Raw genomic sequence first — 13,541 nt, 5'->3', positions numbered from 1 at the left:
AGTTGCAGTGGTTTGCATCCTAAAGGAGAAGCTGGTCACAAACCAACACTTTTTTAAACCTGCAGTGTTTACGCATGCTTCTGGAAAGATATATAGCTTGAGCAGAGGGAATTTATCTTATATTTTTGTAGTTTATAGTTTTGAGGCAATATAGAAAGAACAGAAATAACAATCCCTGGTTAGTTAAGTAGTGGCAGACAACCCCACGTCTGAGAGGAGGGGAGGAGATAACAAAAATGATTGTTGTTACATTTTTATTTTTATGTTCTGTTTATTATTATTACTACTACTACTACTGTCATTTAGCAGGCGCTTTTATCCAAAGCGACTTACATATGAGAGAACAACACAAGCACAAAATCACATATTAGGGTCCAGCTGGATCAGTGCTGGTCAGACTGCTGAGAGGTGCTGTCACGCCAGTGTTAGTATGTATGTATGTATGTATATACATACATACAGTACATACATACATACATACATACATATCTTGTATATCTAAGAAAGCTACCTTTAAGAAGACACCATCTTGTCATAAGTGCATGCATCTACTAGATTATTACTACTATTGTTATTTTTATTAGGACACATTTCCAGTGCATATGAAATTCAGGTGAACTTGATTCACCTCTTTTAAATTCATTATTTACGGTACTCCATAATAAGAGATGCCAAGTGATAACAGTAATCTAATAAATAAATGTAAACCCACAGCTAAAATAGTAAAGTGTAAAGATTTAGCCGCATATTGTGCAGTCTAAGATTCAGGTCATCAAAATAACTAGTGCCATTTCTATGGAGGTAGATTTGTTTCCTAATTATTAAATAAAAAAAAGATTTATTTATTTATTTTTGTTTCGTGCATGGTGGTCAATCTACACACCCAAGATTGCTTCAATCAAAAAATATATTTTCAATAAAAAAAAAATTCACTTCAATCAAAAAAAAAATGATTTCAATAAAAGAAAAAAAGTGTTTGAATGCAAAAAAATATTTGAGACATTTGAACACTGTTTTTCTTTTATTGGAAATGTTTTCTTTGATAGAAGTGAAGTTTTTTTTGTTTGAAGTGACTTTTTTGATTGAAGTAGTGTTTTTTGTGTTTGGGCCATATTATGGGTAGGACATTTGTGTCTATCATTTAATCAAAAAAGAAGTTGCTTCAAAAAGAAAAAAATATTTTCAATAAAAAAAAAATCACTTCAATCAAAAAAAAAACTTTTTCAATCAAAGAAAACAAGTGCAAACAAGCAAAAAAATATTTGAGATCCAAAAATTGCATTTGAACACTTTTTTTTGACCGAAAATATTTTTTTTCGATTTGAAGTCATTTCTTTTTTGATTTGAAGTGCAAAAAGTTTTGAAGTCTCTTTTTTGATTGAATCATTTTGACAGAAACATCCCGCAGTGGGAGGATGCTTCCCCATTGGTCAGACCAGAGGGTCAGACAAGATTAAATGATAGACACAAATGTCCTACCCATAATATGGCCCAAACACAAAAAACACTACTTCAATCAAAAAAGTTGCTTCAAACAAAAAAAACTTAACTTCTATCAAAGAAAACATTTCCAATCAAAGAAAAACAGTGTTTAAATGCATTCTTTTGAGTCTCAAATATTTGTTTGCATTCAAACACTTTTTTTCTTTGATTGAAATCTTTTTTTTGATTGAAAATATATTTTTTGATTTAATAATTAAGAAACAAATCTACCTCCATACATTTCCTGCTTAGAGAGATAACAACTGTTGAAACTTTTCATTGAGGGTGCAACACTGTGGAAGATTGACAGAAGATGACAAATGACAACTGCTATCATCATCATAACATGGAAATTGAGAATTCTCTATTTGAAATTAAAGTCCAAATTATTATCATTAAGTTTGAATTATCCATCGATCTATAAGCTCACACTTCCAAACCAAGAAAAGTGAGCAGACTTTTATGGAGGTAGATTTGTTTCTTAATTATTCAATCAAAAAAAAAAAGATTGCTTCAATCAAAAAATATATTTTCAATAAAAACAAATTTCAATTCAATCAAAAAAATGATTTCAATCAAAGAAAAAAGTGTTTGAATGCAAAAACATATTTGAGACTCAAAAAAATGCATTTGAACACTGTTTTTCTTTGATTGGAAATGTTTTCTTTGATAGAAGTTTTTTTTGTTTGAAGCAACCTTTTTGATTGAAGTAGTTTTTTTTTGTTTGGGCCATATTATGGGTAGGACATTTGTGTCTTTATCATTTAATCAAAAAAGAAGTTGCTTCAAAAAGAAAAAAATATTTTCAATAAAAAAAAATCACTTCAATAAAAAGCATTCTTCAAATGCATTTTTTGAGTCTCAAATATTTTTTTGCATTCAAACACTTTTTATCTTTGATTGAAATACATTTTTTTTATTTTTTTTTTATTGAAAATATATTTTTTGATTGAAGCAATCTTTTTTTGATTGAATAATTAAGAAACAAATCTAGCTCCATAGACATCCACCCGAACATCACTGTGAGCATGCGCCGTGTTTGCATTGCAAACCCTCACCAGACACACCACCCTCCCTCTCAACCAATCACAGCCTCCCTCCCTTCACACATAGGTGTGAGCCAAAGAGAAAATAAGAGGTCTCACTCTGCGACCATTCCCGGATACTACTATATTACACACTCACTTTTTCCCCATACATGTTAAGACGTTGTACCAAATTAGACATGCAATGAATAATGTTTATGTATATACGGATATGTGTCATAACGTTATCTGGTTGGAAAGAAACAACAAAAAACGGTGAGGAATTTAGTCACTATTCTCACTACCGAGTGAAGGCATCTTTCCATACTATACGATCTTTGCACCCAAATTTCTTCTTGCCCTTCCAGGTCACCCACAACAACAGTGATGGCGGCGGCTGCAAGGATCTTCATCCGAGGCTCAAACCCGAGACTCTCCATCTGCGGGGCTGGCACCGGGATCCAGGGCTCTGTCGGAGCCGCTTTACTCAAACAGTCGCCGAGCTGCAGCTCCCGTGCAAAAACACACCGGAGACACGCAGCCCACTTTACCTTCCAGCCTGACCCAGTCACCGCACAATATGGTGAGACCGGTGCTTCACTTCAGTTAGTTTGGTGCAGTTTAGTGTTTCTACCATTTATACTTTTGATATCCGAGAAATATAAAGGCACCGTATGGAGTCTTGTACCGATGCAGTCTAGAAACAGCTGTCAGTCATGCTGCCGCTCAGAAAGAACGTATAAAGTATAAAAGTATAAAAGTAAAAGTAAAAGTAATGTAAGGGGGAAAAAGCCATTAAGGACAAAAGCCATTGAAAATGAATGCATCTTAGTATAATGCAAATATATTAAAGAACCATATATGTGTACTATTGGGCATTAACATGTGTTTCAGAGAGCAGGAGATATGATGACTAGTTGCCTATAAGTATTGTAATGGTGCAAAAAGTCAAAAAGTCACCCTTTGTTTAGATGTTTCCCTTCATCATCACACCTGATTCTAATTAATGGTCCTAATTAGATTGTCATCAAGGTCTTGACACTTCTGTTGATGACACAGCCACTTGTATCACGGTGTGCTGAAGCAGGGAAACATCTAAAACACGCAGGACAGTGGGCCTTGAGGACCAGGATTGGGAAACACTGGTATAGATAACCAAAATTTCTACTTAAGTAAGGTAACGACGTATTTGTACTTCGTTACTTGACACCTCTGACATAGTACGTGGGCAATACTAAGTACCCCACGTGACTTACTGCCACTTACTGAGCTGCCTTTAGTAGGAAACACTTCAAGTACTTGTCAGCATTTCTTCACTTCATTGGGTTTAATAGCAAAGGGAGAGCAGAGGCTGGAGAAGGACAGCAGTTTTCTGGACTTTAGGGAGCAGTTCAGACTGGTTCTGGGTGGTGCAGGACTGCCAGGCGAATGGATTCAAGACAAGGGTCGTGGGTTGTGTGTCGTCTAAAACAGAAGGAGGAGAAGAAGATTTGTGTGTTGGAATTATGAAGTGTAAGTAGGAAAAGGTTTGTTTAAAAGAAGGGGGATCGCAAGAGAGAGGAAGGAAGTATGCAGGATAGTGGTGGGGAAATAAATCGATATTGCAATATATTGTTGCACTCTCTGTCACAATAAATAATCGATAACTGACGGCAAATATCGATATTTTATTACATATAACATATTGCATATAAATATCTGTAATATTTTTTTACAGATATTTATTTATTTATGCGGTTGTCACCGCATTATTGTTCATGCACTTCAATTTGTCCAGCTGTACAGTGTTTACATTTACAAGACTAGGAGGCAGTGAGGTTCTATGCAAAATTAAGTTGCTTACTGACTTTTCAGTATTAGAAACAAAGCAGTTCACTATCCTGGTTTATATAAAACATGTTATTAATGTTCATGCACTTTAATTTGTTTACATTTACAAGCCTAGGAGGCAGTGAGGTTTATATACAAATACTCTTTCTTTGTACATTGTATGAAGTTTTGGCGTTGAATAAATGCATAACTACAGACGTTTTCCTTTTTATGGTTATTTTTTCTTTTTCAGTCACATATATCGTGATACATCGTTGCTGAAATTTCTTACAATATATCGAATATCGTAGCTATCGTGTATGGTGATATTATCGTTATCGTGGGCCACATATCGCCACAGTATTGAATCGTGAGTTACCCATATCATCCCACCCCTAGTGCAGGAGTATAAAGAGATCCAACATGAGGCAAGGAGTTATGTGGCTAAACTGGGAGCTTTTCATGAGTTGCATGAAAAACTGAACTCTCAGGAAGAAGAGGTGGATCTGTTATGATTGGTGAGACATTGTTAACGTCGACTGTGAAGGATCTGTAGCAGGTTGGGGTGAATAAGGATACAGGTGGAAATGTTCTTACAGATAAAGGGAGTCTGAGGTCAAACTGGAAAGATGAATGAAGAAGATGAGAGGGAAGGGTGTGAAGTGGAGCAGTTTAGATTAGAAGGACCTCCGGTCCTGATGACGTACCAGCGGAGGTACAGAAGTGTCTAGGATGAGGTGAATCTGCTTTGACGTCCTCTCCTGATCTGTGGTCAGTGCTTCCCGTTTGTGAATTATCTTTATCACTGAAATCTTGAACTCCACAACTTTATTATTTGGAAATGTTTTTATAACCTTTTCAGGACTAATGTGCATCAACTGTTTAAGGCCCCTTTCAGAACTCGGATTAACAGCGTCTGAAATAAGTTTGACCACATGTAGCCAGCACTGTGTTCGCCCTGGCTTTAAGATATTCATCACACTTCTATTTTTAGATACATGTTCACCTAGTTTCCACATGCATTAACACAGTACAAGAACAAATGCAATGATGAATAGCTTTATTGTGGTTATTTTTAGTTGATGACACTAGTTATTAGGTGGAGAACAATGCTTTATCTGACTATGAGCAGAGTGTCAGCACGAGTGTCTCTGACCCCCTTCAACGTCCTGACTGATCCTGGCACGTGTTCAGACCTTGGATTAGTGTTCACCACTGGTTTATATTTGTCCTTATTGAATCTATACCAGTGTTTCCCAACCCTGGTCCTCGAGGCCCACTGTCCTGCATGTTTTACATGTTTCCCTGCTTCAGCACTCCGTGATCCAAGTGGCTGTGTCATCAGACAGCAGAGTTGTGCAGACCTTGATGACAAGCTAATTAGGACCATTAATTAGAATCAGGTGTGATGATGAAGGGAATATCTAAAACATGCAGGACAGTGGGCCTCGAGGACCAGGGTTGGGAAACACTGATCTATACAAATAGCTTTATCTGTTCTTTTTTTGTGATAAATCGATGTTTGTCACACTGATCGAGGGGCTGACTTATCGGTTAAAGGTTTTTATTTGCCATTCGTGCACAAAACGTACAGTCCAGGCACACTGGAGTCTCAGAGTCAGACAGTTTAGGGAAGAAAAAAAGAACATTATAATAAAAAAACATGCAAAACACTACACAGGAAGGTTGAATATGTACACAGTTTTGAATACAAGTACTAGACATTGCCAGTATCTATTTTCCCTGAAAACATACGTGTTATATGTGTGTCCTGAATGACAAACCTGGATTCTTTTTTCTTGTGACCTTTAGGAACGACGCAGAAGATGAACTTGTTCCAGTCCATTACAAGTGCCTTGGACAACACGCTCAATAATGACCCTACAGCAGGTAATGTGCTCAAACAGGAAGTGGGACTTAGATGGGCTGTAAAAACCAAAGTGTAACTCTCAGAGAGGTTTATGAAAGTAAAATACGGAGCCGCATAAGCCACAAGTAAATGCAGATATTGTTTATTGATCACGCTTCTTCACAGCAGCTACACACGTATGTGCAGGAACTACGGAGTGAATGAAGGATGTTTTTGTGATGTGCATTGGAAAAACGTTGAACAGGAACTTTCACAGCATCATCTTTCTACCTAGTTTGACAAAAACATGGAAGAAGTCGTAGGAGAAAATAGAGGCAGTTGCATTTGTTGCAGTCCTCTTGGACCTGATGTGTAGCTGCGTGTCAGGGGGTGTTGAGCAGGATCCCAACTACGATGGACACATGGTGTTGACTGATCTAGATGCATAAATCAACCATAAATAAATCAACCATCTACTTAATCAAGTTTTACTTGTTTATGCTTACTGGGAACAGGTCAATGACACGAGTGGATTTAAAAAGAGCATCAAAGACGAGCAGAGTCTCTCAGCTGCAAAGACTAATCTCTGTCTACAAGTCTGGAAACAGAAAATCAAGTATAAAACCCAAACCTTTGGATAACTAAGCTTTCACTGAACATAAGATGATCAACAGATTCTGAGAGTCTGCATGCGTATCTTGCGGGTGTTCATGGACCACCAGGGACGACCTGGGGACTCGTAGATCATTATGTCACCCACAAAAACGGGCAGAAGCTCTGTCCAGCATTGTTTATTAACGTTAACATTTATTAATTCAGCAGACACGTTGATCCAGGGTGAATTCAAGAGACGAACACACATAAAACAAAGTGGGGTTAATGTTGGGATTGACACTTTGGCTTGCAGAACCAGAGGAACCCGGGGAACCAACCAACGTCCCTCCGATGAGCCTCAGCCCTTCATCTGAACATTAAAAACACCTGCGAATCATACAGCAAAATAACATTTCCTTTGAAAAATGTCATATTCATTGAATGGAGTCAGTTAATTGACACATTTGTATTATATTTATTTAAGTGAAGATTAATTTCATTGTCCTTGCTTTTTTGGGAATCTGTTAAGATTTACTGAACTCTATATATTTTGATTGATTAAAGTTTTTATTTACGTGTCATGCACATGAAGTGCCCAGCCCGAGTGGGCTTGCATGACACCAAAAAAAGAAAAAGGAACATAAAGCAAATGAAAGCCAGACAACAAACCCTGTACCAATTAAACATATAAACAATCCTTACGCTTTCTCCAGGCTTCAGAAACAAAATGAACCAACTTAAAAACATTGAAGTTAAACAACCCGTCCATTCTATCATCATCAGAGCACCAGAACATTTCTGGGTTTTTAACAGACATTTCAGTAAATAATGGAGTTCTCAGTTCATCATACAGAGGGCAATATAACAGAAAATGTGATTCACTTTCCACTTCGTTAAGTTCACATAGTTCACACAACCTTTCATCTTCGGGAATGTTTTTAAATCTGCCACTTCAAGATTCAAGGGAAGGATTCCTGTTCTCAGCTGAGCCATTAAAGACCTATGATTTCTTGTTAGGTTTGCTTTAACATAAGGTTCATATATATATTTATAAGTTTCACTACAATATAGATTAAAATGTCCAGCAAAACCTAACATTTTAGAAGAACTGGAAAACATTACATGTGTGTTCCAGTAGCTGCAGCAGAAAGGAGGGACAATGCCATTATGGGAACTGTAAATCCAGGTGTAAATGTATAATAATAATAATGGCAGAATTAATTCTTAATATAAAATAATGAGCGTTTGGAGCTGCTCTTTTATGGACAAAAAGTGTTAAAAAGTGTCATGTGATCTGTTTGCAGACTTCCACCTTGACTTCCACCTGTGCTCAGTGACGCTTTATTCTCCTCCACTGACTGTTGTATTGTTTCTCTGCAGTCATCTTCGGGGAAGACGTTGCCTTCGGAGGAGTTTTCCGGTGCACAGTTGGCCTGAGAGATAAATACGGTAAGATCTAGTTTTACACCCCAGAGGTCGCGCCGGTTCACCCCGCAGTGGCGGCGCGTGGCCCCTGGGTGGCAGCAGAGCTCAGGGAACCCCAGCAGCCGCTGCTGGAGCAGACTCAGTGTTCACCTGGAGGACCACAAGGATCCCTCTGCATGTCCAGCACGTGTCCGCTGAAGCAGGGAGCCCAAACACCCGACACAAGGAGCTGATAGAAAATAACTAGTCTCAATGTTTTTAAAAACATTTTTCTCTCTTTAAATTGTTACTTGAGTTGATGCATTCACAATCCCAGACACTGATCAAGACATCCTCCCAAGTATCATAGCAACAGTTACACCAGAGAAAAACAGCTTGGGTGCAATTAATAACTTAACTGGAGGCTGTCTGATTAAACTTGCTAATGTGCTGACTAATAGGATTTACTGGAACATCCAAATATAAAAGAGTTAGGGTTTAAGACTCAATTTATTTCACATAGATGTCAGACCTCAGTGCCGTTACCATGAAGCACGCTTTTTCTAAGATGGTGAGTCACATTTATGGTGATTTAGAGCCTGTTTTTGTGCCAATTCAAGTGAGATTGGTTGGTTCAACAGTGGAAAGTGTCTTTCAGGGCAATTATATTGTTTTTAGCTTCTTATTCTTAGTCGCTGAAGGCTGCCAAGGCTTTTATATCTCAGCAGTAAGATTAACTTCCACGCTGAAGTCCGTAAGCGTTGGGTCTCGGCAGACACAGAAGCGCCTCGGTCTGACTGTAAGTCTCAGTGACTCCGGGGAGCTCGGTCCCACCAGACGCGCCGCAGCGCATGTCACAGCCGTCCCACGAAGGGACCCTTCAATTTGCCCTGCCAGACGCACGCGCGTCGTCTCGTCTCACATTCAATGTACACACTGCAGACCGAGCCGGGAAGGAATGGCGTGGAGAACACGGATGATTTGAGAGCGGACTTGTACGTCAGCATCGCGTCGTGACCCGGTCCGGCTGCGGGTCAACGCGCCACAGAGTTCCAGAGCGTGATTTCTACCGTGGACTAGGATGGACTAAAAAATGTATCACGATCATTTCTGGCATTTATCCCGATAACGATAAAAATGACGATAAAAAAAATACCAATTCAACTCCACCTTTTTAACTATAAATCTATCACCACATTCAGTCTTTGGAGCCCCCAAAACACTGCTCTAAAATAATACTAAATGCTACTAAACTACACCAATTAAATTGAATTAATAAAAACCAATTAAATGAGTTACACCTGTACTGCAAAACTGGAATGACTCAAGCTCCTCGCTCTCAGATCCGCCATGTTTGTTACACAAACATGTCATCAACGGGAATTTATTCTTTCTTTCTTTCTTTCTTTCTTTCTTTCTTTCTTTCTTTCTTTCTTTCTTTCTTTCTTTCTTTCTTTCTTTCTTTCTTTCTTTCTTTCTTTCTTTCTTTCTTTCTTTCTTTCTTTCTTTCTTTCTTTCTTTCTTTCTTTCTTTCTTTCTTTCTTTCTTTCTTTCTTTCTTTCTTTCTTTCTTTCTTTCTTTCTTTCTGGTTCATTTCTTTCTTTCTTTCTTTCTTTCTGGCTCATTTCTTTCTTTCTTTCTTTCTGGCTCATTTCCTTCCTTCCTTCCTTCCTTCCTTCCTTCCTTCCTTCCTTCCTTCCTTCCTTCCCACATGTACGTTGTGCGTGGATTTAACACAGAACCATAAATCAGCTTTACACAAAAACATCATCAACGGGAATTTATTGTTTTTACCGCGAGATGACAAATTCTTATCGTGGGGAATATTTTTGACGGTATATTGTGAACGGTAAAATATCGCCCATTCCTACCGTGGACGAGGTAGAAGTTCATCTTAGAAGTGGAAGCACACTTTATTTTTGTAGCTTTGATAGCAGAAAGGGCAAGGCCAGAGATGGTCACAGTTTGACTTCTCATAATTGCGTGTTCATATCAGCGCGTGACGCGGGGATTCTCATGCAGTCTCCACAGTTGTAGATAAACTTGTACTCTCATAAATCCAGCTGAGCTCAGAGACGCTCCGAGACGCTCAGGTCTCAGAGTGCAAAAGCAGCTGCTGCTGGAGGCTGATTAGATGGCAGCGTGCACATGAGCGAAACCTGGACGATGGGAAATCTCCGCGGATCAGGTCTTAGTGGTTCAAAAGTGTCACCTCCGCTAATACCGCTCTCCCCGGCCCGCCAGCGAGAGCCTCGAGAGCTCACCCTGGACGGAAGCAGCTCTCCCCTCCGTACGCTACGTTATTGCTTCTGAGTAGCTCAGGGAAATGAGAATACCAGCTAACAGGCAGCTGCTGTTTCCACAGCTGGATTAACCCCGTCCACACCGGGCGCTCTTCGGCCTTTGCAGTTTTTTTTTACCGTTACGATTCAGTACAAATGCAGACACTGGCCGGATTTTAGGAAAAAACATCATGAGAGAGACCTACCTCAAACAGGGTTGGCTTATTTGTCTCTAAACTAAAAAAGGGAATTTAAAATTTGAGCTTAATTTCAAGAGAAAATATTATTTTTCAACAGTTTAATCGATTGGAGGAGCGTGAGGACCTCACAAGTCCACGCAGACCAAGCAGTTTTTGTCTGCAGGACTTTCACTGGACTCTTATGTCACATGCTTCACGGACGCCCGTCTACACCGCACTGGGCTTTGAGGAATATAAAAAGCTCCCGGCTTTGACCAGGCGGGCGGATAGAGGCACGCTGTTCAAAGGTCTGCAGGCTGAACTGGGCTCAGAGGGGCCCGGCCGGCGCGCCTTTGTCAAACGGTGCTCTCTCCCTCTGCTCAGCGTCAAGAGCTGAACTCTTGTTTGAACTGAGCTGGCAGGTCCAGTCTGTTTATGTACTTGGCAGCGCCCGATAAATCCGCTCGGCTGCAGAAATGACGTGGCGGCAGTATGCAAATGGCATTAAATAGCTCATCGTGTTTCGATGCGTCCAAAACAAGCCGACAGCGTCGGGAAACCGGGCCGCCAAACAACCTTAAATGTTTTCTCTTGTTCATCATGCGAAGAAAACTGGATGTGGTGAGGCGGCCTCGTGTTGTCGTGAGTTTATTTTATAAGCTGCTCTAATGGCGAGAAGTCTCAAATCCATCCTACAGGAGCTGGCTTTCCCTTTTGTTTTCATTGACGTCAGACGCGCCGACCTTTTGGAGAGGGATCATTATTTTCCATCTCGTCGTTGTGTACAGTGACGAGCGCAGAGCTGTTTTTATCCCTCTCACTACAGAGAGGGATGATGCACACCTCCACCACCCGCAGCCATTACCCGGAGCAGAGGTTAATGCAGGGCGGACGGCGTGTGAATACGGCTCTGATGCATTCACCTCGGTGATCTGGCTCTGCAGCTGCCGGCGATGGAGCCGTGCTTTCCTCACAACAGCAGCAGCACATGTTGACTGTGCACAGAGGTGTCAAGTAACGAAGTACAAATACTTCGTTACCTTACTTACGTAGAAATTTTGGTTATCTATACTTCACTGGAGTAGTTATTTTTCAGACGACTTTTTACTTTTACTCCTTACATTTTCACACAATTATCTGTACTTTTTACTCCTTACATTTTAAAAACAGCCTCGTTACTCTATTTCATTTCGGACTTTAAAAAAAAACTATCCAGTTAAATTGCTCCATCCGGATAGAGTGAATTAGGTTGTGGTTGTTTCAGATGTTCTTGTCCAGTTTTGTTCTTACATCCCTGCCCTCAGATTCCTGCAACTAAACTTGGATGTACATTCCAATAAAGGTTAGGATAAATGATAACATGCCTCTGAAGTTTGACTTTTTGCACCATTACAATACTTATAGGCAACTAGTCATCATATCTCCTGCTCTCTGAAACACATGTTAATGCTCAATAGTACACATATATGGTTCTTTAATATATTTGCATTATACTAAGATGCATTCATTTTCAATGGCTTTTGTCCTTAATGGCTTTTTTCCCCCTTACATTACATTTACTTTTATACTTTAAGTAGTTTTGAAACCAGTGCTTTTATACTTTTACTTGAGTAAAAAACTTGAGTTGATACTTCAACGACTGTGCACGCTGCTCACTATCCCTCTCACTCACGTTCAGCCCTCTTTTAACACTGAAAGCACCGTGAAGCTGTTAAAAGTTCCACGTTCTCCATCGAAAACCACATTTTACACTCGCCAACGCCGGCGGCGAAGATATCAGCAGCTTTGCCTGCGTTGGCCTTATTCATTTGCTGACTCGCCACAGATTTAATGCACATGACGCTGCAAATTTTGGGGGTTTGGCTTCAGTCTGAGGAGCAGGGCTTTTTACACTTTGATCACTTTTCATTAACGGTTTTAACCCTCTTGTGTTTGGTCCATTGAACTTTGCGAGGACAGGAGAGCATGCGAGGGCACGGTTTCACTAAACCCAGGAAGACCGGACTGGCAAATACACAAAGATGAGAGCAAAAATAACATTCACAAGCCAAATTTAGCGTCCCACTCTTGCGGTTCTTCGTCAAATTATAGGGTGAAAAATGGAAAATAGTTCTTCCTCTGTTTTTACTCTATGGGGGTTGTGTGTGTGTGCGTGTGTGTGGGTTGGTTGACTGCAGTTAAGGACGAGTCACCAGCTCCTCACCTTTCTTTTAGAAAAGAATAGAATAGAAAGCCTTTATTGTCATTATAATAATATAATGCATATAATATATAGCAGCAGCTCCATTAAAGTGCACACATGTAAAAGGCTATGTAAAAACAAAATACGAAATGGGCAATATAAATATATATATCGACTATGAAAATGAATGAATGAAAGAATATTGCACATAAATGAGTGAAAGAATATTGCACAGTATGAGGTAGCTTATGAGTTCAGAATGTTCACAGCTTTGGGAAAGAAGCTGTCCCTGAGTCTGTTTGTTATTACAACAGAAATGAAACCTTTTGGGTCTAAACCCGTGATTCCCAACCCCCGGTCCCCGGACCGGTACCGGTCCGTAGAGCTGTTACTACCGGGCCGTGGAATGGCTTGTGTTCCGATCATAATTAGGGCTTCAACGATTCGTTGACGTTGTCGACAAAAAGCGATAATCAAAATTGTCGGCAATTGTCACCAGACATTTTTTTCCCAATGGAGTGAGGCATCTCACTTCACTTCACCTCATACAATCTCTGCCGACAGCCGCGCTGCATGACAGGGTCTCTCTCAGCGCAGCTTTTTTTTTTTTTTTTGTGTCTCAGCGCAGCTGCGGGTAACAAAACTTGGCACTGGCGGTTCTAGGATTTTTCTGAAACAGGGGCCATTATGGGGCCAAATGTAACCTTCAGGGGCCAACAGTATTAAGCTTTCAGG

The 13,541-nt window shown here is 39.8% G+C and overlaps 1 protein-coding gene across 1 annotated transcript in view; it reads left to right on the top strand.

The window, feature by feature from the left end:
* The first annotated feature begins 2,857 nt into the window (after nt 1–2,857).
* bckdhb (branched chain keto acid dehydrogenase E1 subunit beta) overlaps nt 2,858–13,541 on the top strand; it is a 96,907-nt gene continuing 86,223 nt past the window's right edge. Inside the window, exons 1-3 of the mRNA XM_061718215.1 lie at nt 2,858–3,090; nt 6,129–6,206; nt 8,140–8,208. Coding sequence (XP_061574199.1) covers nt 2,895–3,090; nt 6,129–6,206; nt 8,140–8,208 — 343 coding nt within the window. The 5' untranslated portion in view covers nt 2,858–2,894. The remainder of the gene's footprint in view (nt 3,091–6,128; nt 6,207–8,139; nt 8,209–13,541) is intronic.

Source organism: Cololabis saira, chromosome 3, assembly GCF_033807715.1.
Source record: "Cololabis saira isolate AMF1-May2022 chromosome 3, fColSai1.1, whole genome shotgun sequence".
Classification (NCBI taxonomy): domain Eukaryota; kingdom Metazoa; phylum Chordata; class Actinopteri; order Beloniformes; family Belonidae; genus Cololabis; species Cololabis saira.
The sequence above is the reverse complement of the archived record's forward strand: the minus strand, read 5'-3'. Positions and strand labels throughout refer to the sequence as shown.